The sequence below is a fragment of the Ammospiza caudacuta genome, chromosome 17 (assembly GCF_027887145.1).
Source record: "Ammospiza caudacuta isolate bAmmCau1 chromosome 17, bAmmCau1.pri, whole genome shotgun sequence".
In the NCBI taxonomy this organism is placed as follows: Eukaryota; Metazoa; Chordata; class Aves; order Passeriformes; family Passerellidae; genus Ammospiza; species Ammospiza caudacuta.
In genome coordinates, this window is record NC_080609.1 from 3,414,479 (window position 1) to 3,440,620 (window position 26,142).

Sequence of the window (26,142 nt, forward strand, 5' to 3'; positions counted from 1 at the left end):
GGTGACACTGTGCCCTGTGCCACGCTGCCAGTGCAGTGCAGTGACAGTGGGGACACCTTCAGGGTGGCAGGAACACGGCCTGTTTCCTTTGGGGTCTATGGCATTGCCTGGAGTTGGTGACCTGTGGTGGCTGGAGGGGACACCAAACCAGCCCAGGACACGGTGCCTGGGGACAGCCACCTTTGGGGACAGATGAGGACACTGCGGGGCGGTGGTGCTCATCTCTCCCTGTCCACAAAGCCCAGAAGGAGCTGAGGCAGCCCAAGGAGCCGTGCTACCCCACACGAGCAGGATTCTGCATGGGGACGGTCCAGAGGAGCCCTGCAGGAATTTACTCAAATAAAGAGGAGAGGCACCCGCTTCTCCTCTCACTGGGACGGGGCCCGAACAAGCAGCGCCATCCCCACACCTGGAGGTGCCCCGTGCCCTGGCATCCCTGACAGGAGCCATTCCCAGCGCTGTGTCCCCTCGCTGTCCCCATGGCCAGGGCCCCTGGGAGCGGAAGAGAGGCGGCAGCGGCAGCATCTGTGCGGGCAGCTGCCGGCCCTGCCCCGCGCCGCCCGTATAAATAGAGGCAGCGAGCGGCAGGGAGCTCCTGGCAGCCACCATGAAGGGCCTCAACCTGCTCTGCTGCTGCGTGGCCTCGCTGCTGCTCCTCGGCACCGCAGGTACGGCCATACGCCGGGCTGGGGCACCCCGGGGGCTGGGGATGCCCCAGGGCTGGGGGGCTGGCAGGGTTATGGGGTCTCTGTGGGGCTGGGGGTACCCTTGGGGCTGTGGGGACTCTGTGGGTACCTCTGCGTGCCCGGGCTCATGGGGTCCCCACAGGGTTGTGGGTGCCCTTGGGGCTGTGGTAACCCCTCAGGGCTGGCAGGTCCCCATGGGGCTGGGGGTCCCCGTAGAGCTGGGTGTCCCTATGGGGCTGTGGGTGCCTGTGAGGCTGTGGGGTCCTGCAGGGCTGTGGGAACCCCAAGGGGCTCTGGGGTCCCTGTAGGGCTGCAGGTGCCCATGGGGCCGTGGATGTCTGTGGGGCTGTAGGTGCTTGTGGGGCTGTGGGTACCTACAGGGGGTGCCTGTGGAGCCAGGGCTGCCTGTGGGGCTGTGAGCACCTCTGGGACTCTGGGTGCCTGTAGGCTGCAGTACCTGTGGGTCTGTGGGAGTCTGTGGGGGTCCTGTAGGGTTGCAGGCAGAATTGTGGGTGTCTGTGGGACTGGGAGAGGCTCTGGGGCACCCAGCGAACCCGACCTGGAGCAGAACAGGGTGGCAGGGGCACAGCGGGCCGGGCATCCCAGCAGCTTTTCCATGGCTGCAGAACCATCTCAAAATGTGCAGGGAAACTTGTTGGGGGGCTGTGGACAGGAGGGGAAGGCGGGATCCCTGTTACAGAGCCACGCTGAGCACAGGGGCCGCGCTGCCGCTGCCATGCCTTGCGGCCGCGTCACCTGTGGCTGCCGTGGTGGTCGATTTAGGACTGTGAGGAGGGGTGGGGGTCTCTGAGGACCCCGGATCCCCCTCCCCGGGCTGTGCCATCCCCGCTCCTCACGGCGCTGCCCGGCCGGGTGTCCCCGGGGCGGCGCGGCATCGCTGGTACCCTTGCTTGCCCTTGAGTTAATTTGGGCTGGTTCTGTGCCTGGCCGCGCTCCGGCGGCCGCGCAGCCGGGAGCGGGGCTGCTAAGAATGGAAACAGCCGTGTAAGGGGACACTGAGCCCGGCACCCCCCCGGGCACCGCCGCGGCCCCGCGCGGGCACCGCAGCTGCCGCTGCCAGCGCCCGGCACCCCCGGCCCCGCCGAGTTTTGGCCTTTTAAGGGCATCTTGGGCCCTTCTCGGCAATGAATGGGTTTGGGGGCCGGCGACACACCCCGACAGAGGTGGGGTGATCTCCGCGGGGCTGCGGGTGCAGTGTGTGCAGGGGGGTCGGGAAGGTGTTCTGCCGGCATGGATGGTGGCTGATACCACTCTAAGCGGGGTTGGTGGCCTTGTGGGACATCAGGAGCTTGTGTCCATGGTGGGTGACCACCAGCCTAGTCTTGGTTTGGCTGAGGCTGGCATGGCACAGCACTGGGATCCCCTATCCCAGAGGAGGCTCTGGGGTCAGGAGGCACATGAGGGTCTGGCAGCCCCAGGACCAGCTCTGAGGGGTCCCCCAAGTTTATTGGGGGTTTATTGAGGGTCACCTGTTTATTGAGGGTCACGTATTTCACCCCAGTACTGCAGGTTTCCAAAAAAGCTCTAAGCACTGGCATGTCTCCTGCCCATGCTTCTGCTCCTCAGAGAGCAGTGGGATTTGCAGGATGAGTTCTGTTTTTCCTTTGGTGCCAAGCTGAACTCAGACCCGGATCCTTTGGGGTGCAGGAAGTGGCTTGGAGGGGAGTTTTTTTCCATTTTTGGGACATGTCTCCCATTCAGCCCTGTTGGCGCCTGTGGGGATCCCACAGGGCTGTGGGGCTGCAGGTGCCCGTGGGAAGAGAAGGGGTGAAAGTCCAGTGAAGAACCAGGAGTTTCATTGAAACATCATGGCAAGGTGTGGTTCCTTGGGTTTAGTGACACCTGGGGCTGCCAGGACCCTGCCACCATTCCCAGAGGCTGGGGGTGGGAATTGCCCTGTGCCTGTGCCCTTACAGCCCCAGTTGAGGCAGCTCATTGCACACAGGGCTGGGGCTGGCAAAGCTCCCCGGGTTGCTGGAGCCTGGCAGGGAGCAGCACCCACTGTGGGGCTGGGCAGTGGCTCATGGTGAGGGCACTCACCCAATTCACCATCTGCTCCTGCCCTCAGGCAGAGTCCAGCCATCCCTTCCAGGCTGGGTGGCCCCTGTGGCCACCAGCAATGGGCTACAGGGCAGTGCCCAGACACTTTGCCCTGGGCATCCCTTGGCTCTGCAGCCATCATGGGTTTGAGTGGGAGGGCAATTCCAGGCTGTGCCATCACTGCCTCTGAGCTGAGAGAGGACTTGGGGAAAGCCCTGGCACAGTGGTGTCCTCCTGCAAGGCACTGCAGGGCTGGCACAGACCCCTCCTGGTGACAGCAGAGGGGTCTGTGCCAGCCTCAGCTCCTGGGAGTCCCTGTCCTGCCTTCCTGGAAGGGGCCACCTCAGGGTGAGCTCCAGCACCACCTTCTCGTGGCATCCTGGGGTGTTCTCCACCACCTTGGAATGTGTCCCTTTAGGGTGGGCTCCACCTCCCAGGCCAGAACATCTTGGGAGCAGGACTGTGACACCTTGTGTGGGCTCAGGGCCCTGGGCACAGCAGCCATGAGGACACCTCACCCTGACCATCCCAGGCCAATGGCCCCACAGTAACCAACCTGCCCAGAGGTGGGCACCTCTGTGTCCCAGGGACTCCTCTCTGGACTTGTTCCACCCTCCAGCAGCAGCACAGCCATGGGCAGCACTGCAATGGGTGTGTGCGAGAAAGGGGCTTTTGGTGCCTCGGGTGTGCTGGGTGCTTGTGCCACCTACATCCCTGTCACACCCCTGGTGCCTCACCCCAAGGAGACCCTGATCCCTGTGGGTGCCCATCTTACTCCCAAGTTGTTGGCTGACCAAAGCAAGGCAGATGCCAGGCAGGTTGGCTCTGCTGTGGCACCCTCCCTATCAGTGTGTAGGTGACATCCAGCAGGGCAGGAAGGCCAGGAGACCTCGCTTGTGCATGGCCCTGGTGGCACAGAGATGCCAGCAGGTCTCTGTGGGCTGGCATCAGGCTGGGAGGGCCGTGCCATGCCCAAGGACAACACTCTTGCCATGTTCCCCTGTGTCCCACTTGCCAAGCTGGTGAAATCCCAGCCTGGCCACTGGGTCAGGGTGACCAATTTGCTTCTGGAATTGCTGTTCCCCGAGCTCTGCAGGAATAGCAGCAGCCCGGGGCTGTGCAGGGCTCCACAGAGCTATTTCCAGCTCATGGGGACATTTCCCTTGTCAGTGCCTGCTGGAGAGAGCCCTGAGCTCCTGTGCTGGTGGGGCTGCAGGGGAGGCTTGGACAGGCACCCCGAGCTAGGATGGGGTGCTGGCAGTGGCAGCATGGCCCTGGTGCCAGCTGGGCACCCTTGGGTCACACAGCTCTGGGTACACTGCAGAAAAGGGCTCGGAGCTGTGTGGCCCTGTCCATGTGCTGGTGTCACCATGGGCTGGTGTCCCCAGTGCTGCCACCCCCAGGGCTGAGCCCCTCACTCAGCATGGCCAGGCAGGGTCTGCCCCCACATTCCCATGGGTTTGGGGATCTTGTGGGACATCAGCCATTAGAATCCAGGCTGGCAAGTCCAAGGAATGCTTGGGATGACCCAAGGAGGGATGGGGAGCCAGGAGGTCTGGCCTTGAATGGACAGATGTCCCTCAGGGGACAGCCCTGGGGTGGGTTGGTGAAGCCTCCCATGGCTGGAGGCCAGGAGCAGTGAAAGCTCTTGGACACCCTTCCTCTGGAAGAAGGAGCCCTTCCAGCCCCAGCCATGCCCAGCAGGTCCCTTGGGTCCCCCAGCACTGCTCCAAGCTGCAAGGGACACCGCAGGTGGATGTTCCTCGATGCACAGAGCGACATCTGCCTGTGCCAAAATACCTGACGTGTCCTGGCCCTCTCCTCACTGACGGACCCACATCTCCTCAGGCAGGAAGCAGCAGGTGCTTCATCTCCCAACTTCCTCATCTTCGTGTCTTCTGCAAGTCAGGGTTCAGGGTCCCTTACAGACCTTGAGGGTGGGCAGACAGTGCAAGGAACACCCTGCAGCAGTGATTCCCTATTTTAATCTCTATTCAGAAAGCTCCAAGTCTGGTTTTAATCCATTTGGTAGCTCCTGGTGATGTTTCTTTACCATATACTAATAAAAATATAATTTTGTTCTATTCAAACCATTTACAGAAATCAAATAACTTCATAACGTTTTTAGCTAAACTTAAAATTTTCTGTACAAATGAGGTCAAGTTAGTTTGACAAAAGTGTTTCCTGCACTTCCTTCTGCATTGGAAACCCGGAATATATTTGCTTTATACTGTTTTTTTGGGATGATGAAGCTTCTGGCATGTGATGATGTGTCTGGGCATCCTGGGTTTTGGGGTGCACAAAGATCTGGAGAGCCAACCCCATCCTCAAGCCTCATCCTTGTGCTTGTGTCCTCTGGGCTGCTTGAACCCTCATGGGACACTTCCCTTTGGAGGTATTGGCTCCAAGTGGAGCTGGGGCCGGGCTCCCCCTGCTCTGAGGGCTGGGCTGGAGGAGCCCTGGGGGGATGACCCTGAGCAAGAGGGAAGAGCCTGGAGAGAAAGGACATCACTGTCAAAAGGGGTCTCACAGGAAAGGAGGGGTCTGCACCAGGTCCTGCTGGAAAATTCAGGAACTCCCTGCCAGCTTCTTTGTGTCCAGTCAGTTTCCACGAGGTTTTAAAGGGTTTTGCCAGAATAAAGGCAGTGTTCGATATTTGGGATACAAGGTCCTGCCAAGACCCCCCCGGGAGGACGCGGGGAGCACAGGACTTGCAGGAGCCAGTGGATAAACCCCCAGGGAAGCAGGGATGGGGAGCCGGGCAGGGGAAGGGGGCGTGTGAAAAGCCATCCCCGCAGCCCTGCCATCGCCGGCCCCACGCTCACGGCTCCGGTTTCTGCTGGAGGGGGAGAGTGTCCCTCCAGGGCCACCTGTGCCCATCTGTCCCTTCTCCCCGTCCTCCTGGAGGACCCGTTTTGCTGTCAGATCGCTGCTGTTCCGTTCGATGCCGTGCAGGGATGGAGGGGACACCGCGATGTCCAGCCATCCCCTCCTTCCCGCACGGGCTGTTCTGGGTGCAAACCCGCCACGGCACCCTGTGCCACCCAGAACCGCGCCCTGGGGCTCCATCCCCGCTGTCACCACCTAAAAAAGTGTTCCCTGGCAGCTCATAACACTCCCAGCACGAGAAAGGGGCGGCAGCGGCAATTCAAGCTCACAGAGAGGCCAAGTCCCCGAGGGGAAAACGGCGAGGTCTCCTCTGCGATGCCACCCATCTGCTTGGCACAATGCAAGGTGCGAACACGGGGAGCCCCGGTGTCACTTGACACCCACGGGGGCCCCCAGGTGGGGACGTCACCCTGGGCTGGCTGCGGGGGCTGCTCCTCCCGGTGCCCCGGTGCCCCGTACAGTTGCCGTGCTGTATTTTTAGCCTGCCGAGGGTGTTAAGCCCGTAACCTTCGGCCCATTTTGCACTCATCGGGCCGCCATGTGCAGGTCAGCACAATTCACCCTGGATCGGGCGGCCATGTAGGGGAAACAGGGAGAAGGAGGTGGAGAGGGGACAGGGACTTTCTGTCAGAGCTTGAAGGTCACAGGAAATGAAGCCCGTGAGCAGCACGGGGCAGGGACATCTCCATCTGAGCCCTGGGGATATTTCCCTTTTTTCCTCGAGGGAGGGCTCGTGGTGGGCACTGGCATTGCTGTTGTGCCAGGCCATGGTGGGTGATGGGTCAGAGGGGGCACACAGAGCCCAGGTAAAGCCCTGAGGACTCTCAGGGTCTCCTCTGCCCGGTCCTGCCCTCCTCCTCTGCTTTGACCATCACTCCTCTCCCAGCTCTCCAGGTCACCAGCTATTTTGGGGCCAAACTGAGAATATCCCATCAGCTGAGGGGACCCTCTATTGACTCGGGCTGGTTCCCAGACCACCAGAGCCAGGCAGGGCCATGTTGGACCCAGCCACTCAGGGCTTGCAGGTCAAATATAAATATTTCATTTCAAGAGGCTCCTGCAGAGTCCCAGGGGTCCTGTAGGAAGGTGACCTGAAGGAGCAGGGTGGAAGGGAGGGGTGTGGGTGTTGCCCACAGCCATCTCCCTCCATCTGGGAGCTGGGCTGGGTGCCTGGAGGCACCTGTGAGCTGCTGCCAGCAGAGGACAGGGAGGTCAGAGGCCAGAGCAAGGGTGACCTGTGCATCCAGTTTGGGCAGGGTGAGGGGCTGTGGCAGCGGCTGCAGCTCTGCTGTGCCAGGGAACCAAGAGCCACTGGCAACGAGGGCAGGCTTGGGGCAGCCTGTCCTTGCCAGTGCCCGCTGCTGGCATGGCACAAGCCTCCCAATGTGACCTGATCCCAGCTCACAGCCCCACCAGTGCCATGGAGGTAAAACCACCCCCTGGCATCCCCAGGGCAAACTGGGCTGAGGGGTCCCACACTGACCCCAGCCCAGCTCCTCCTGTGCTCAGCCCTGTGGCCAAGCCCAGTGAGCTCCAATTTTGGCAAAATCCTGCTGGACACAGTCCTGTGGCTCCTGCATGGACATGGAGCAGGAGCCAGAGCACAGCACCGGCCGTGCCCCTCTCCTCCTGCAGCCTGGATAGAGGTGGCCTTTTTTCCTGCTTGGCTCCTGCTTGCCAGCTGGAGTACAAAGGAATTATTTTCCTCTGAAACGCTCCCCTGGCATGAGACGTTTGGGGGGATTATTTAGACTAGCAGCAACTGTTTGTAACAGAGACAGTATAGCCGTGATCTTTTATTTTTGGCACCTGCTGACTGATGTTAAATTGCAGTTGGAGCCTATGGAAAATACGGATGGATTCTCCTGGGCCACACAGCACACTCATTGTGTCCCCAGCAGCAGCACGGCATGGCACATGCTTTCCTAGTGAAGGGACACTTACAATAAATAGCTCCTCAGCCCCGTGGCCAGGGTTAGGCAGATTCCCATGCTGGGCAGCCCCTCATGCCAGTAAGCCCCTTCCTCCTCCTCCTCCCCCTCACTTCACCATCCACCTTGGCTGGTGTGATGTTCTCTGGAGTCAGGGCTGGGGAAGGACCCTTTTAACCTGCCAAGTGCCCACAGCCGCTAAAAGTTTGCCATTTTTACTCCTTTCCCCATCTTTAGGGCAGCTTTGCCACCTTCCTGCAGTGCTTTGGGGTGGGCAGCCCCAGTGCCAGGCAGCCAGGGCTGGTGGAGCCATAGAGCCCCTGCCAGCTCCGCTTTGCCCCTCAAACATCTTTGCACCCAACTTCTTGTGACAGGGACAGAAAATTGAGCTGAAGAAGGCTTAGGGAAGAGTTTAAACCTCTTGGTAGCAGCCACAGCTCAGGGCCCTGGCAGGTGTGGGACTGACTGAGCTGTTCTCATCATTTAGAGCCACGCAGCCCCGGCACGGGCCATGGGGATGGTGCTGCCCAGAGCCCCCCGCCCGGCACGGAGCCCCCGCTGCAGGACAAGGCACACGATGGCAGCCCTGAGGAGGAGCAAGACAGTGGCACTGCCAGTGCCTCCGTGCCTGGTGTCACCGAGGAGGGACACGGAGAGGGGGAGGAAGAGCCGGCGAGCAGCCTGAGGAGGGGCCTGGGGCCAGGGGACAGCCAGACAGAGCAGAGCAGCAAGGAGCAGGGCCAGGAAGAACAGAGCTCAGGGGAGGAATCTCTGGCAGCTCATCATGGAGGGAACCGTGGGCCTGGCACACAAGATGACATCCATGCCCAGGAGGATGAGGAGCCTGGCACAGAGAAAGGAGGCTCTGAGGAGGAAGGGCAGCCAGGGGAAGAGCAAACAGAGGAGCCAAGAGCAGCATCTGCTCCTGAGGGAGAGGAGGAAAGGGATGAGCAGAGCTCAGAGGAAGATGACGAGCAAGGAGAGTCTGAGGAAGGTGAACACGAGGAGTCTGAGGTAGATGGAGACAAGGAAGAGTCTGAAGAGGGAGAGTCTGAGGAGGAGAAAGAGTCTGATGAAGATGGTGACAGGCCAGAGAATGAATCTGGAGAGAATGACAAGGAAGGAGCCGGCACTTCCAACAAAAAGAACCACAGCAAACCAGCAGCTGCTGGCACAGGAGAAGCCAGGGATGGCCCTGCCAGCTGCCATCACCCACCCTGTGGGGATGCAGCAGAAGACCCACCAGCAGCAGTGGAAGACTCGCCAGCAGCAGAAGATCCACCAGCAACGGTGGAAAACCCACCAATGGTGGAAGATCCAACAGCAAAAGAAGACCCACCAGTAACAGAAGACCCACCAAGAGCAGAGGATGACCCTCCAGCAGCAGCAGACCCCCCTGCAGTGGCAGAAAACCCCCCAGCAGCAGCAGACCCCCCTGCAGACAAGACCCCATTGGCAGGAACAGAGGTCCCCAGCACCACCGAGACCCAGCACAGCCAGATAGGTTGGAGTCTTTTCTTGTGGGTGTGCTGTGGCAGCAGGAGTGACCTCCCATCAACCCGGCGGAGCTGAGCTTGGCACATTAAACCTGCCCTAGTGCATGGCCCTCTCCTAACGCTTCTGCTTCCCCGCCCGCCCTAACAGCGCCCGGCGTGGGCAGCGAGGCCGCAGCAGGATGCCCAACACGCGGGCACTCATCGCAGTGGTGCCAGCACTGACTGACACTCCCCTATCGCCACTCCAAGTCCATGATTTCTCCTCAGGGATGTGGACATGGATAAAATGTTTAACCTCCAGGCCCCTTTCAGCACTCGCAGATCTCTTAAAGACTCTTTATCCACCACCCGGGCTCTTGGCTTGGGCAGGGGCAGGATGCTCCTGGCATGGTGGAGCTCCCAGGATTGTGGGGCTCATCTCCACCAGTTCTTGGCTGGTAGGGAAGGTGTGAAGAACTAATCCAGGCCAATGAGCTGCTGAGGCACCAGCCCTGCTCAATCAGTGAAAGGCTAACTAGGGGAAAGGGACACCCTCCACCACAATTTCCTAGAATTATTTGTAGACTTTGGCCCACAGGTTGGGCAGCGACCTTTGGACCCAGATTAGTATTTTTGTTGTTTTCATCTGTAATATCCCAGCTCAAAAAGCCTCCCATTTTACCCAGAAGACAAATCCAGTTTGGTCTCTGTGTCTTCACTTGGCAGGTCAAAAGGTTTTCCTCAGCCCAACACTCAGTAGATGCTCAACACAGTCTCAGGGCTTAGTGGCGCCGTGCTTGATCCTGTCCCCAAACCCCTGCTACAGTCCAACCCCAAAAAGCTCTAGGAAGTTCCTGGTGTGCTAGCACCTCCATGGCAAGGCCACCATTGTTTCCCTGTTTTGGGGACAGTGGGGTGCCTTCCCCAGTGGAGGCAGCTGCCTCATGCTCCTCATGCCTGGCATGGAGCCATGAGGGACAGGACACTGTGCAGAGGGCAGGGGAACATGGGGACAGAGGTGGGGTGGGAGAACTGGGAGGGAACAGCCCCACTGGCAAGGGTGGGCGAGGCTGGCCTATCCCCCAAGAGCCAGAGTCAGCCCCAGCCTGGGACCCCACGTCTCCAGGTTTCTGGGGGAGTGGGCAGCACCCAGCCTGCAGCCGAGGCCGAGCCCATGGAGCCGCAGCTGCCGGGGGAAGCACCAGGGCCCCGCTGGGCAGCAGCTGCCGCGTGCCCGTGCTACATCCCAGCCCCGGGAGCCCCTTCCAGGCACATCCTTCGCATTCCCCACGAGCAGCCAGCCCCTCCTCGGAGCCAAGCAGTTGCCCATGACGCTTCCCCCAGCAGGCAGAGCCCTGGCAGCCTCCAGGAGCCTGTGCTAAAGGGAGAGCGCGTGGCATGCCGAGGGTGACGGCGGCTGCCGTGGGCATGGCGTGCCCGCAGGCTCGGGGTGTGTGTGCTCCCCGTGCCCTCTCCCTGGCAGTCGCTTGTGTGAGCTCCTGGGTGGGTTCCCCACTGCAGCAGTAACAGGTCTCCTTGTTTTCTCCTCCAGAAGAGGTTGAAGATGCCAGCGAGCCGACCAAGCGCGACCGGTCCCACTTGGAGAACACCCTGAAACTCAATGAGGAGAAACCTGCCGATGATGTCTCAGGTGAGGAGGCCGTGCATGTCCTGCACTAAGGCCATGGACAGGATTTTCCTTCTCTTGTGTTTTGATTTTAACCTTGCTTCTTGCAGGTCTAGTAATGTCAGATTTTCAATAACAGCCCTTTGGCTGCTCTTGGGCTAATGTATTTTAGGTATTTTAAGGACATCACTGAGGGCATACAAGAATTAGGAGGGTATAGAGGCTGGAAGATGCAGACAGTGAATCAGGCACATCCCTGCTCAAAGAAACCTGGAGCAACTTGCGACAAAGGGTTGGGATTTTTATTCTAACTATATACTGGGTTTTGCTGCTCTAAGGTTTGCTCCTGCTGGCCCCACTGGCAGTTTGGGCTGGAAAGGCAGTGATAAGAGATACTGTGGAGAAAGCTCCTCCTCTTTTCTAACAAGCAGCTCTGGGGCCATGCCAGGGGCCTCTGGCACCATAGTGGAGGGCTTTTTAGGACTGTGGGTGTTGTGTGCTAAACAGCACTGAGGAAAGGTGCTCCTTCCATCAGCTGCTGGGAGCAGATGGGGACAGTGCCCAGTGGGAAACATTAGCAGGGGAGAGGCATCAAAATCCTAGAACAGTTTGGGTTGGGAGAGATGGTGAAGAACATCTCATCCCACTCCTCTGCCATGAGCAGGACATTTTCCACAGACCAGGCTGCTCCAAGCCCCGTCCAACCTGGCCTTGGACACTTCCAGGGATTCAGGGGCAGCCACAACTCCTCTGGGCAAAATGTGTGGCTGGGATCAGTTTTACCAAGATTTCAGCTGTAAGCCAAATCCCTTGATCCATGACTGGGCCACCCTTGGGACCTGCATGGCCCCAGGAGGGTCTCACCCAGCCTGGTGGGGCTTGCCTCTCACCTGCCCACCTGCTTCGCCCCCCAGGAGTATTGCAGCGGCTGAGGAAGATCTACCACTCCTCCATCAAGCCCCTGGAGCACTCCTATAGATACAACGAGCTGAGGCAGCATGAGATCACAGGTAATGCCACGGGCACTGGGGTCTCCAGCACCAGCAGGTCCTTGGGATGCAGATAACAGCACACAGAGCAGATCATGGCAGCCTCGGATTGTGTGTCCTCCTTTGCAGCTTCCCAGGGAGTCCATGAACACGCTGGGCTTAGAGGCCATGCCCTAGTGAACCCAGCAGCAGGAATTCCTGCCTCTGCCTCAGCCCATCTGCTGTCAGGGCCATCTGTGTGGGCTGAGCACTGAGCCCTGCCTGCCTCGGGTCTCCCACCTGCTCAGCATCAATGCCCTGTACCCCTGCCAAGCAGAGATCATGGCCCAATGAAACAGGCTTGGCAAGGAAGCTCAGGACCTCTCAAGGCAGGGGATGAGCTTCCTGGGGGTGGCAGGAGCTGGCATCCTTCCTGCTGGGTACAGGACACAGACATGTGGGCAGGGTGTTCCTCAAGCTCCACAGCCTTCACTCATCCTGAGAGTTGGAGTTTCCAGCCCTTGGCAATCTCAGACACGTTGGATGGGGTGAGCAGGTCCCTGTTGCCCCTGGCATGGTGTGGGCTGAGCCAGGTCACACATGTGTTCCTCCACAAGAGGAAAGTGCAGCCCTGTCCCAAGATGCTTACAAGATACAGGAAATGCTTGTGACCCAAGAAACACCAGCAGCCTCATTTTCCAAGCACAGATGGATCAAACCCAAGTCTGACTTCCTTGTTCACTGCAATAATTCTCCTCTGAGTATCTATTCAAGCACAGGAGCCAGGGCCAGATGTCTCCTGAGTATCCAGGGGCTGCTGGAATCCCTGCTGTCAATGTCCCAGGACTTCATGCCCATGTCACCCTCCTGCCAAGGCCCTGAAGTTGTCCTCCTCATCCTGCAGCTCTGCCTGCCTCCCCAGTGTCCAGGCCCATCCTCCTGGAGCCATGCCCTCTCTTCTGTTGAGGCAGGACTGGGATAGACCCTGGGATGCACCCTCTCCACAGATCTTTCTTCTACAGCTGGCCTTGCTCCACCAGCACACAGGTGCTGTGAGGTCACACCAGGTGCCCACACTCAGCTGGGACACATCCCTGTAGAGCAGAACTCTGGCTTTCCAGGCATCCCTCCTGCTTTCCAGGCATCCCTCCTGCAACTCCTGAGTCTGGGTCAGACATTCTCTAAGCAGGCTTGGACATCTCCCTACCCTGCCAGGCCATGTCCAGTGTACAGCCAGTGTGGAGCACAGGGAAGTTACCCTGTTGAGGGGGTGATTGAGCATCACAACATGTCCAGATTGTCACCCCATGTCTGCTGGCCTGTCCCCTGGCAACACCCCAACTTCTTCTCCAAGCTGCTCTGGTGTTTGATGTTTGCTGTCAGTTCAGCCTGGGACACAGTTCAGGAGGATGTTTGGGGTTACAGGGGCAGCTGGTGGGCTCTAACCCCCCTTTGCTGTTCACAGCCAGAGGATGCAGCCCCCAGCCACAATTTCCAGCCCTCAGGATGTCCTACCCTACCCTTAATCCCTCCCATGCCCAAGCAGCCACTTCCCTGCTCCCCTTTTGTGAGGAAACAAGTGTTTAAGTGTTCCCCAGGCTCCTGCTGGCATTCTCAGCTCCTGAGGTTCACCATTGACCCTGTTGTTTTCCCAGCTTCTCTCAAATCCAGCTCTTGAGCAGGACTCACCTTGGACAGCAGGTCCTGGTGTTCCTCCTGGCCTCACCTCACCTCAACACTCCATGGCCTGTTCCACCTCACTGTGAGGAGCAGCCACCCCTCAGGCTGACAGTCCCCAGGTCAGGTCCCAGCACACAGCTGTGTCCTGTGACCCTGGAGCTGTTGACCCACAGTCCCCTCCTGGCCCCCAGGGAAGGGCACAGGGATGCTGCACTGCCTCCAGTCCTTGTCTCAGCTGTGAGACATCCTGGCCATGCTCCCCTTCAAAAAATTTGTGCATACACCAAACTTCTTGAATGATCTGTGACAGCCCAGCCATACCCTGGCATGCACAGCCCTCTCTGGAAACCTCCAGCTCAGCAGTTTGCCTTTCATACCCACAGATCCAGCCTTCCCCAGCCCTCATTAGCAGTGTAATCAGAGAAACCTGCACATTAGTTACAGGGTTGGCCCAGGGAACTCTCTTGACCTTGGAGGGCAGGTGAGGACACGGTGGAGCTCAGGGAGCCTTCTCAACACTTTCCCTGCACAGTGCCCATGTCCTGAGCGGGTTCATCCCATCAGTGCTGACCCTGCAGGCTGGGAGGTGCTCCCAGCTGCCCCTGTGCCCCCTCTCCGTGGTGGGGGGAGGCTGGAGGGCACAGAGCTGCCGGCTCAGCTGGCTGGGAGGAGCAGGACAGCTGGGGGAGCTTTGGGGCAGGCCTGTCATGGAATATGTGTGACCTTTGGAGGTGTAAACCAATATAGAGGGGTGCCGTGGCAAGCACCCTGGCCCCTCCATTACGTGGCAGCCTTCCATTTTGTCTCCCTTCCCATCAGCTCCTCTCACTGCAGTGTAATCCAAAGAGCTCCTCTGCTCCCCACAACATGTGAGAACTCCCATGGAGTCCTGTGGGAGCTGTGGCTGTCACCATCAATTCTGACTTGTCAGGGTGCATCTCAGAAAGCTCCCACACACCCTCTGCTTCAGCCTGGCAGATGCCATTTCCTTCTCCCTGCCTGCCACCCTCCCGCCTCCCTGCTCTGCCATCCCACGTGGATGCAGACGTGCTCTGCCTGGGTCCAACTCTGTGCCTGGAGGGACTATCCCTAGCTGAGGGTGAGGGATTCTCCCAATCCAGCCATGGAAAGCTTGCTGTGAGGTCACACCGGGTGTTGGTGCATGCTGGTGACCCTAATTACTGATGTATGCTAATTAGCAAGTGTCCCTGTGTAGAGAACGACCTCCCAGATGCCATCACCAGCCACAGGGGCTGGGTCCGGGTGACCCTCTCACTGGGGTTGTCAGGACATTGCTGGGTCGGTGGCTGTCTAACCCTGGCTTGTTGGGCTCCGTGTGCTCGGTGGGTGATGCCAGGGAAGGCAACAACCCCGCAGAGCAGGAGCTGGGGATGCAAAGCCACATCCCCACCCTGCAGGGCAGACAGGGGTTCAGTGCTTGTCCTGGGAGCTGCAGGCTGCTCCCAGGCTGTAACTCCTCGTCTCCTGCTGGGAATGTGGCCATCGGTTCCCTCCTTGTCCCGGAGCACTCCCGGGCTGTCGCATCCCTCCTCGGACTCACGGTTCCTTTTCTCTCTCCCCGTGTCCCTCGCTAACAGCTTACCCCGGACGCACCCTGGGCTCCTCGGCCACAGGTTGGTATCGCTGCCTGCTCCCTGCATGCTGCCGGCACTGCTCCGCTCTGCCTCCGCTCTCCAGCTTCCCCGGGCTCCTGGGGAATGCCCGGGCACCAAGCAGGGCACTGCTCTGCTCTGTGCTGCTGCCCGGCTTCCCCGGGCTCCTGGGGATTGAATGCCCAGGCACCGAGCAGGGCCGTACCCGCCATCCCCACCGGGACAGTGTCCCCAGCCCCTCCAGAGCCCGCACTTGTCCCAGCCTGACAGTGTGTCCTGACAGTGCCCCTCTCTCCAGTCCTCACCTCGCTCAGGCTCTGACACCTTTCCCTCTTGGTTTAAGACCGAGAGGCAGAATATTCCTCAGGCCAGGGTTCAAAGGTGTTTCTGGTAGCCCTGTGAGAGGGAGACGAGCCTCCCTTTCTCAGTCTGGAGAAAGGGAGGCTCAGGAGGGACCTTCTCATTCTCAGCTCTCTGACAGGAGGATGGAGCCAGGTAGGGGCTGGGCCCACTCCCAGGGAACAAGGGACATAACAAGAAGAAATGGCCTCAAATTTCACCTGAAGAAGCTTGGAAATATTGGGAAAATTTCTTCAGAGAAAGGGCTGTCAGACCCTGGCACAGCTGCTCAGGGCAGTGGTGGGGTCCCTAATCCTGGGGGGATTTAAAAGCCCTCTGGATATGGCACCTGGGGACATGAGACAGTGGTGGCCTTGGCAGTGCTGCAGGAACATTTAGAATTGGTCATCTTAGAAGGTTTTTCCAACCTAAAGTATTCCGTGATTGTATGTGTTGGACCTTTAGGTTGATCTCTCACCCACAGCATGAACTGGAGGAGCCCAGATGACAGCTCCCCTATAGAGGGGATCTCTTCCCACCCTTCACCCTCCTACGTGAGAAACTTTCCTGAATGTCCACCCCAGATCCCACAGCAGCTGTCCCAGTAACACGGGCTGGCCCCTGCCCAGCTGAAGCCCGAGCTGGCTCCTCTCCCTGCCTATCCTGCTCAGGGTGTGCTGCCAGGTCCTCCAGGAGGATCAGGAGATGGGACACAGTCCAAGAAATGCCAGCCAACACCCAGCCCTTCCCCTGGGCCTGGTGCTCAGCCACGGGAACAATGTTCCCGTAGGGAAATCCCATCTCGTGTCCCTGCTGTCCTGCCCACGGCCACGCTGCCACACTCAGCCAAGCCAGGCTCCTTTGGGCACGGCCACACTGAGCCCTGCCAGCGCCTGGAGAGCCCCTGGCTCCCTGCAGTGCCAGTGTGGCAGCAGTGCAGAGGGCTGGGGCTATTTATAGCATATTCCGATTGCTGCCTTATCTCATCTCGGGCTCAGGCGCTCGCACACGTGCTGCCAGGGTGGGCACAGCCTGGGGGCACACGGGGAGGCACAGGCTGCCTCAGCCACGTGGGCTGGGCCCTCTGGCTGTGGGCACACGTGTTGTCAGGGTACTCGTGGATTTGGAAGCTTTGGGAGCAAGGGGTGCCCTCCAAGGGTTGCTGGATCCGTGCCATGGGCACATGGCCGGTGGTGTTTGTGGCACAGGGTGGGACAGAAGCGTGGGTGATGCTGGGAGTGTCCCCAGGTGTTCCAGCCTTCCTGCGAGGCTTGAGGACAAAGAAGAGCTTGGTGCCTGTGGCTCAGTAGGAACCAGGATAGGAAGGAGGTTTTGCTAGGTCCTCTGCTTTGCTCAGCATCCTCAGGACAGACTTGCGCTTGGGGGAGAGGCCACACCAGGCACATCTGCTGGGCTTAAGGACAAGAGGAGACAAAGCCTTGCCCAGCATTAATCACAGAATTATGGAATGATTTGGGTTGGAAAGGACCTTAAAGCCCACCCAGTTCCACCCCCTGCCATGGACAGGGACACCTTCCCCTAATCCCAGGCTGCACCAAGACCCATTCAGCCTGGCCTTGGACACTTCAACGGATCCAGGGGCAGCCACAGCTTCTCTGGGCAACCTGAGCCAGGGCCTGCCCACCCTCCCAGGGAAGAATTTCCACAGCTTCTCTGGGCAACCCGAGCCAGGGCCTTCCCACCCTCACAGGGAAGAATTTCTTCCTAAATCCCATTGAACCCTGCCCTTTCTCACTGCGAGGCCATTTCCCTGTGCCTTGTCACTCCAGACCCTCATCCAAAGTCTCTCTCCAGCTCTCTTGGATCTCCTTTAGTCACTGGAAGGGGCTCTAAGTTCTCCCCAGAGCTGTCTCTTCCTCACCCCAGAGCAGCAGTGCTTCCAACCAAGGGCAGCCTGGCACTGCCACATGGCAAAACTCACAGAAAGCCACTGTCACTGCTCTAGGAAAAAAAATCTACTTGGACAGCCGAACTGCTCCTATGCCCAGAGCTGAGGAGCCCAAGAAGACCCAGGCTCTGCGGAGGGATGAGCTTGAGGCTCGTCTGTGCTTGAGCTGAGAGCGAGCAGCCACAGGGTGGCTGGAGAGAGCCGCTGTGACGGAGCTGCCGCCATCCCCGCCCGGCCGGCAGCGAGCCCGGCTCCTTTCTGCTGTCCGGGCCGTCAGACTGACCCGAACTGCTGCTGACAGACATGGGGACACAGCAGGGACAGATGCCAGGCCAGCACCCTCCCGGCTGGGAGATGCTCCCTCTCTCCCAGGGAATGCATGCCCGGCCTCACATCCTCGCAGCTCCTGCACTGCCTGCAGAGTTGCAGCGCCTGGCACTGCCCACACAGCCCATGGGGGGCACAGAGCTGCTCGAGGGGCTGTGGGTGACCAGCCAGGGGGGCTGCCCACCTCGCTGCCCACCTTGGCTCCGTGCAGCAAAGCTGGAGCTCACAGGTGCCCACATTCACACAGTCACACCTGGCCAGGGCTGTGTTATGAAAGAGCACACAGGGACCCACCCCAAACCTCTGGCACAACATCACAGGGATAATGGTAATAATAACAACCATCCTAACCTAATTAAAGCTGGCAAGAGAGCAGAGCAGCAGCGACAGAGCGGCAGAGGAATGATTAATAATGAGAGGCCAAGGTTTCAACACTTGTTTTGGTCCCACATGAGAAGACAAGGCTGGATTCCTGCAGCTGCCAGGCAGGGAGTAGGGTGCAGGAAGAGCCATGCATTCCCTGCTTCAGAGGTGCTGCTTTGTGAAGGAGGGCTGAGCTGTATGGATGCAGCAGTGCCTCGTGGAGAGATGTCCCAGCCCATTCCCTTCTCCAGAGGTGACACAGCGAGCCTGTGATGGGCAGGTACAGCAGGAGCAGGTTGGAATATTCTCCCCAGATCCTGCTCCCATGGGCAGATGGGTTCAGTGTGAAGCTGCCATACAGTGCCCTCCAGCACCCTTGGGGCAGGAGCTCAGCACCAGGGGGGCTTTGTGGTTTTCCCCACCTTGGAAATGGATCCCTGGCTTGCTGGAATGCTGCTGGCTCCTGCATGGTGGCAACCATGGAGCACCAAGGGCTCTCATCTGCCTCATGAAAAATAGTTCTGCCTTAGGCATGGAGATAAAGAGAAGGTGCTGAGGGCAGCACAGTTTGATCAGGGCATCTCCTTGCCTTGGGCCATGGGGAAAGGCCCTGCTCCAGCTGAGACAGCAGCTCCCAGTTCATCTGGTGTCATCCATCCCCTAGCTGAACTCCTGCTAGCAACAACAGGATGGACCCTGAGCATAGGATGGGGTTGGTTTTCACCAACGGGAACTCACCCAGTTTACTTCCATTCTTGTCCTGTTTATTCTTGTCCTGCTTCAGACTCACAGGCTCCTGTGTGTCCTGGGCACAGCTTGAGGGCTGGCACAGGCCCTGAGCTCCTCTGGCTCCACCAGCTGCCTACCTGGGCTCCTGGGGGCTGGGGGGTCGAGCAGTGTGGTCACAAGCTGATTGCATGAGTTCTGTTTGAGCAGGGAATGCTCCTGGGGGGGCTGGCTGCGTGTGTCCAGGAACCTCTGTGCTCCTGGACTGATGGCATGGCACGGGGACAGGTCACCATCCTCATGGAGAAAACTGTGTGACTTGAACAACACAGCATGGGGACTATAGCTCACACTCCTTTTGCCTTTCCCCAAGCCCAAAGCGCGGTTTTTGGCCTCCCCACACCCAGCTGGAGCCTCGCACCCAGCTCACACCCAGGCAGTGACCTCCTGCTCAGCCGGAGGGTCGGGAGGCACAGCCCAGGGGTAAATCCCAGTGAGGGCATGGTGGAAAGGCTTGCAGGCAGCTGGCTCGAGGCTCGCACCGCGCTTCCCAAGCCCTGCGCCGCTGCTCCGGAGCCCACGGCAGCTCCCTGCGCAAGGGGCCCGGCATGGCCCCCTCCTCCTCGGCACGGCCCGTGCTTTGCGGCGGCTGCCTTCAAACAACACCCCCGGCCCGCAGCCAGCCCCGCACTCACCCGGCTAAACCTGAAACAAACCGAGACAAGACAAGGCTTTAAACACCCTCCGTAGTCTAAGAAGGGCTAAAGCTCGAGGGGGGCTCTGCCGCAGAGCACGGGCCCGTCCCGCTGCCTTGGCTGGCGAATGGCTGCTGGCGGCCCCAGGGCGGCTGATCCCCCGGCAGCAGCACCGCGCCGCTCACATGGGATGCTCGTTACAGCCGCGAGTTCATCGCACGGCGGCGACGGCTATTGTTCCTTCACTTCCTCTTGTTATTTCCCCTCTCCGCAGATGGGGAGATCACTTCCAAGCCTATGGTGCTATTCCTGGGACCGTGGAGCGTCGGCAAATCTTCCATGATAAACTACCTCCTGGGGCTGGACAACACTCCCTACCAGCTCTACACAGGTACCACACTCACTGCTTTGCCAAGGGGGTGCTGACACCTGCATTTCCACATTCCTGCAGTCAGCAATTCCCAGCCGTGTGTCTTCAATCCCTCCTTACAGCCGGGAGGTTGGGATCTGCTCCACGACACCTGGCTGTGGTGCCGTGTGGAGGGAGAGGTTCCCCATCACAGCCTGTCCACCCTTGCAAGGGTGGAGGAGAGCATGTCTCCCACAACATCCTCATCCTGCAGCACAGGGCTCACAGCTCCCAACACCAAACCCATGAGCAGCAGTCATGTCAAAAGGGCAGCTCCAAAGGGCTTTCTCTTCTCCCCATCCCTCCTCACATGCAGCCAGCTAATTCGCCCTCCCAGGAGAAATGCCATTCCCCCTCGTTCCTTCCTGCTCCCACGGATGCCATCTCACAACTAAGAGCAAATGTCCATGGCCAGATCAGCGCTGTGGTAATGAGAGCTCCCAGAAGATGGTTCTCCATGACACCTTGTGCAGTCAGGCCACTTCCAGAGAAACCAGTCCCCACAGAAAACAACCCCATGACGTCTTCCCAAGAAGTCAGGGCAGGAATTTAATGCTGTTTGCCTTGTCCCTGCATCTTGAGAAGCATGCAATGCTCTCAATGCTCCCAGTCTCAGGCCAGCCCTGTTGTGTCCATAGCCTGGCATGGATTTCATGCCTCTGCTGCTCCTCTCGTTGCTGCACAGGGGCAGAACCCACCACCTCTGAGTTCACTGTCATCATGCACGGCCCCAAGCTGAAGACCATCGAGGGCATCGTGATGGCTGCTGACAGCGCCCGCTCCTTCTCACCCCTGGAGAAGTTTGGGCAGAACTTCTTGGAGAAGCTGATTGGCATTGAGGTCCCCCACAAACTCCTGGAGCGAGTCACCTTCGTGGACACGCCGGGCATCATTGAAAACCGCAAGCAGCAAGAAAGAGGTAGGGGTTCACTGGGTTCATCTAAGGGATCCCAGAAAAGATGCTATGATGATCTGAGGTGACAAAAGTGGCTGAAGCACAATGGAGTCCTGACACAGCACAGGCTGCCCAGGACAGTGGTGGAGTCACCATCCCTTGGGGGGATTTAAAAGATGTACGGATGTGGCACTTGGGGACATGGTTTACTGGTGGCCATGGCAGTGCTGAGGGAATGGTTGGACTCAATGATCTTAGAGGACCTTCCCAACCATAATGATTCTCTGATCCTGTGATTCAGTATCTGCTCACAGGAACATCAGGAACCCATGGTCAGGAGCAGGGAGGAGGAAGGTCTGGAGATAAGGGTGATAGAGACAGGCAGTCACAGGCCCAGACACCCATGGATGGCTTTTTGTGCCAAGAAGCTCCAAAGTGTTTTTAGCATGTGAGAAAAAGGCTCTAGGCTACAAGGGAAGACCACTGTGCCTCAGAACCCATGCAGCCAAATGGGGACTGAGGCACAGCAGGCTCACAGCAGGTTTATCAATCCCCTTGATGAAGGGACTCATCCTGCATTGGATTTCTCTGTTTCCTCTCCTCAAGGTTACCCATTCAATGACGTGTGCCAGTGGTTCATTGACAGAGCTGATCTCATCTTTGTTGTCTTTGACCCCACGAAGCTGGATGTGGGCTTGGAGTTGGAGATGCTGTTTCGTCAGCTGAAGGGCCGCGAGTCTCAGATCCGAATCATCCTGAACAAAGCTGACAGCCTCGCTACCCAGGAGCTGATGAGAGTCTATGGTGCCTTGTTCTGGAGCTTGGCTCCTCTCATCAATGTCACAGAGCCGCCCAGGGTGTACGTTAGCTCCTTCTGGCCCCATGACTACCATCCAGAAACCCACAGAGACCTGTTCCTCAAAGAAGAGATATCACTCCTGGAAGATCTCAACCAGGTGATTGAGAACAGGATGGAGAACAAGATTGCCTTCATCCGCCAGCACGCCATCCGGGTGCGCATCCACGCCCTGCTGGTCGATCGCTATCTCCAGACCTACAAGGACAAAATGACCTTCTTTAGCGATGGAGAACTGGTATTCAGGGACATTGTGGAAGATCCTGACAGGTTCTATATCTTTAAATCCATTCTGGCAAAGACCAATGTCAGCAAATTTGACCTCCCCAACCGCGAGGCTTACAAGGACTTCTTTGGCATCAATCCCATCACCAGTTTTAAGCTGCTATCTCAGCAGTGTTCCTACATGGGAGGGTGTTTCCTAGAGAAGATCGAGAAGGCCATCACCCGTGAGCTTCCTGATCTCTTGGGAAGCATCGGCTTGGGGAAGAAGCCCAATGTCCTCTCCTGCGACGTCACTGGCTGTGGCGAAACCCCAAAGAATCGCTACAGGAAGCCCTAAGGTGATCCACAACCCAACTGTCCACATGTTCCTACTGGTGAATGAGCTTATGTCTTATCTGTCCAAGAAGCCGTGGTTTGTTAACCCTTTGAGTGCCGCGCTGGCAAAGGCTACCGTACGATGAGGACTTTTGAGTCATTGACGTCGATGGCAGGGGAAGATGGGTGGGCACAAGGAAGAGAATAAAAACTGTGAATTCCTGACATTTTATCTTTGTTCTTTTGAGTAGAAGGCAATGTTTAAGCTGTAAGTATGAGCAATGCATGGGCAGGACTGCAGCTGCTTTTCCACTGGTGCCAAGAGTGCATGAAGAGGAATTTCAACCTCTGCATCCCTGAAGCCATGAGGGAATGAGAACAAGGACACAGCTTGAGAACACAGGGGAGAGCAGTGACACACTAACCCAGGCATCACCGGGAGCACTGGTCAAGGAAAGAGAAGCCATGTCCCAGCTGTTGTTTTCAGGCACAAACCTGCTACAAATCTCAGCAAATATCGATCTTGTTTTTATTTCCGAGACCTCTAGGTCACCTGGTGAGTTCTGTTTTCACTTGACAGCTCAGTTGATTTTCTGCAGCCTTCATATGGGTGTTTGACTTAAGAAGGAGCATTTGAAGGGACACTTGTAGCTCCAGACAGGCAGCTGTGATGGGATTTGCAAGTCCATGGCAAAGGAAGAAATGGAGTGGAAAGGAGCAGCCATCACTGGCTGAGCTGTGCTGGAGGAGGAGGGCCAGCACCCCAAACCAGACGGTCCCACAAGGAGATGTGAGCAGGGTTTCCTTCCCTGGACCAGCACAGAAGAAGGCACTTCATGCTTATGTGTGTCATTAACCTCAAAACCCATGCTAGCAAGTCTTGTCTTTAGACCAGCAGGGCTCCAAGGGTGAGGGTTTGGCAGTTTGCCTTGTTGAAGTCCATGTTGCTCTTTTCTCAGTCAGCCCTCCGTGGTTTTGTGCTCTGTGGAGGGAGGCAGGAAGGGGGGTCATTAGCTGTGAAGTTAAAAAGGTCACATCCCTTTTGCCTACCTGCTGATCTGTCCTCTCCAGGACAGTCCAGGCAGGTTTCTGGGGATTGCTTTCCAAACTCCTCCCTTTTTAGCCATTTGTTGGCTCGTCTCTGAGCATCGGTGCTCAGTCCTGAAGGAGTATTGCTTTGGAAGCACCCGAGCAGGGTGAAGTTCCCCATGGACATCTGACCTTGAAACTTGGCCCTCATGGACAGCATTGCTGTCTGCCAAGCTGAGCCCAAACCAACCAGGTGATAGATGTCATCCTGGATGGAAAACCGGCACCTTCAAACCCACCAAGAACCTGCTGAAAGTCCTTCCTCCTGCCAAACACCCACAGCAAGCACTGCTCTCCAGGAAACCTCTGGAGAAAAGGGACAGAAGCAAGAGGACATGGAGATGCTGGCCAAAGCAAGAAAAAGGCAAAAGGAATGAAAGAGGGAAAGAGAAAGCTGGGAATGGAAGGCTGTGTTGTGATGGGGAGGGTGTGAAGGGCATCTCCACATGTGCGACAGGAAGTGAGCTAAGGCAGGAGGCCTGGGAGAGCTCCATGTCCCCAGACACTGCAATGAAGTGGTGCCCTTGAGTCCAGGTGAGTCTGAGGGGATGCTGCTGCAGGGACTTGAATGTTCCTGGCCTCTGCTTCAAGGTAGGACTTGACATTTGAAATAATGAAGCTGAGACCAAAATCTACGTCCAAGCACAGGGCAGGGCGTGGTTCATGAAGAAGGATTTTGCCTGCAGTGCAGAGGGAGCAGAGATGCAAGGGAAGGCAAGCAGTGCCAGGGAGAGCAGCACCCAGAGCAGTGTGGAGAGAAGGGATGTGCTTGTGAGGTCTCAAACCTGCCCCATTGCTGCTGCCCCTCTGCTGTAATTCCTTCTTTCTTGTCCATGATCCCATTGCTCATCAGTTTTCCTCTCCATCTGTCGTTCACTCTCCTCTGTCGGACTGGTCTGCATGGTTTTTTGAGAGCTAATGGAATAGAATCACCAAGAGAAACTGGCTGATGTTGTCACTGTTCCTGCTATCACACTGTGTGTCATTGTCACAGAAAGCAAAGGCCTTTAAACATTTCTGTTTGCAAGCACTGTATTGCACCATCTCTTTCCTAGTTCCTCTGTCACCCTAAAGCCCATGGGGTACCCAGGGAAAGGCCCCCTGCCCCACAAGAAGTATTGACCTTGAAGGCACTGAAGTGCTCTCAGGCCACTCCCATCATTCTCTCCACCCTTTCTCTGGTTTCCTTTTGCTTTATTTTCCAGCCCTCATTGCCTCCTCTCCTCCCTTCCTCTTCCCTGCAGCACCTGCACGCCCTGTGCAAAGCCTTGGTGCCTGTGTGCTGGATGGGCTCCCCCATGAAAGCCAAAACCCTTTTCCCCCCCAATATGGTTCTTTTGGGTTCTCCTTCCAAAGCCCTGGCATTGGGGGTCCCTGTGGCTCCCTGTGGCACACACTGACCCAGCTCCGTGCTGCCTCAGGGAGATGCCACCACTGAGATGCCTCCTCTCCCACGGATCCAGGTGGCTGTCAGTCCCAAGAGGATTGCAGTTCCCAGCCCAGTTCTCACTGAGCTTTCTCAGGAGACCTCTGGGAATCTGGGAGTGGAAAAATGGGGAGCAGCGAGACATTTTCATTCTGCTGAGAAACTCAAACCTCCCCAGAATTTGGGGGAGTTGAACATCTTGCCTAAGAGCTTCATGGGAGGGAGGGAGCTGGGACACAGGCCCTGTAGATGCCTGTGATCATGTGCATTGGGATAAAACTGTCAGCTTGAACATCAGCCTGTCTAATAAAACCTGATATTTTCCAAACACACTCCCTGGAGATGCTTGTTTTGTTTCTCTTCCTGGTATGGGAGACAGCACTGGGATTGGGGTGGATGAGGGGGTGCAGCTGCAGGGAGCAAGGCAGGAACTCCCATCTCCTTCCCTGCACCCCAACTTTGGCCTCTGTCCCTTGCACAGGACCTGCCAGCCATGCCTGAGTAATTTGGCTGCTTTTCCAACTTGTCTCCTTGTGCCATACAGGCAAAGCAAACCCCAACCCCTTTGCTTTGTGCCTCAGGGCAGTGTGATCCTCCCTGGTGAGACAGATCCCACCTGCCTCAGCACATGCTGTCAGGGCACCATGACAGAAGGCAGGGGTCAAGGACCATGGAGGAGAACCCAGGATTGGGGATCACAGCAGAGGGCAGGGTTGGGGATCATGGAGGGAGGCAGGGATTTGAGGAGCTTGGACGAGGACAGAGGGGTTGGGATCCCAGCAGAGGGCAGGGGGTCAGGTATCAAGGAGGAAAGAGGGAGGTTTGTCCTTCTCCATGGATGTCTCCCTGCTCCCCTTTTTTCTTCCATGGGGGAGGACAAAGGGGTTGGGGACCATAGAGGAGGACAGGGATTTGGGGACCATGGAGGAGGGCAGGAGTGCAGTACCATAGAGGAGGACAGGATGCCATCAAGGGGCTGGGGACCATGGAGGAGGACAAAGGGGTGGGGGACTACAGTGTACAGCAGGGGTTCTGAGCAGCCACCCAGCAAGGGGTGGATGGAGATACCTTCCCACCGGCGACTGGGGCTCATGCAAACTGCTCATTATAACCCTATTCCCAGCCTGTCTGTCTGTCTTTCTTTCCAACTATCTGTCTCACATACTAATCAAAGAAGATTGTTCCAAGAAAGCTGGAAGAAGAGAAGGAATGTCTCATTTGGCTGTGGCTTCCTTTGGAAAGTCTGGAAAAACTGTGGCATCTCGACGTGCATAAAGGTCTGCCTGGCGAGAAGCACATTTTCCTTCCAAAGCTGCTGTAAAGATGTGAATCATGAGCCGGTAACGCTCCTGGCAGAGAAAACCCCAATTCCACTGAGACACGGTGCTGGCAGTGGCTCTGCTGTATCTCTTGGACAGAAAAGACAAACATTTATCATAGTGACACTGCTGGGGAAGAGCTGCCGGGGCTGCCGAGAGCCTGGCGGCAGCCGGATCCTGCCAGCTCCCAGGGTGCTCCCACCAAGGTTTCCAGAGTTCTCCTGAAGCTCCTCAAACACCAGTGAAGGGGTTTACAGTCCCTTTTGGTTGTCCTCCACCACCTCAGCCCCTTGATCTCCTGAAGGCATGAAAATATCCC

At 57.8% G+C, this 26,142-nt stretch overlaps 1 protein-coding gene across 3 annotated transcripts; it reads left to right on the plus strand.

The window, feature by feature from the left end:
• The first annotated feature begins 597 nt into the window (after positions 1 to 597).
• Positions 598 to 24,814, plus strand: SRL (sarcalumenin). Of its 3 annotated transcripts, none has more exons than XM_058815902.1 (7): positions 598 to 668; positions 10,595 to 10,693; positions 11,584 to 11,679; positions 14,916 to 14,951; positions 19,564 to 19,680; positions 20,384 to 20,617; positions 21,200 to 24,814. In XM_058815902.1, the coding sequence occupies exons 1-7, from the start codon at positions 608 to 610 to the stop codon at positions 22,009 to 22,011; spliced, it is 1,455 nt and encodes a 484-aa protein (XP_058671885.1). In that variant the 5' UTR covers positions 598 to 607; the 3' UTR covers positions 22,012 to 24,814. The 3 variants fall into 3 exon arrangements, with proteins under 3 accessions (XP_058671885.1, XP_058671887.1, XP_058671886.1); XM_058815903.1 differs by having other exon boundaries at positions 608 to 668; positions 10,598 to 10,693; XM_058815904.1 differs by lacking the exon at positions 14,916 to 14,951.
• The last annotated feature ends 1,328 nt before the right edge of the window (positions 24,815 to 26,142 follow it).

What these genes read in the sequence shown, in the direction of transcription:
- SRL (XM_058815902.1), top strand. Translation starts at nt 608, where the DNA reads ATGAAGGGCCTCAACCTGCTCTGCTGCTGCGTGGCCTCGCTGCTGCTC. An exon ending in GCTGCTCCTCGGCACCGCAG is followed by an intron (nt 669 to 10,594) that starts GTACGGCCATAC and finishes TTTCTCCTCCAG; the next exon opens with AAGAGGTTGAAGATGCCAGC. An exon ending in CCGCAAGCAGCAAGAAAGAG is followed by an intron (nt 20,618 to 21,199) that starts GTAGGGGTTCAC and finishes CCTCTCCTCAAG; the next exon opens with GTTACCCATTCAATGACGTG.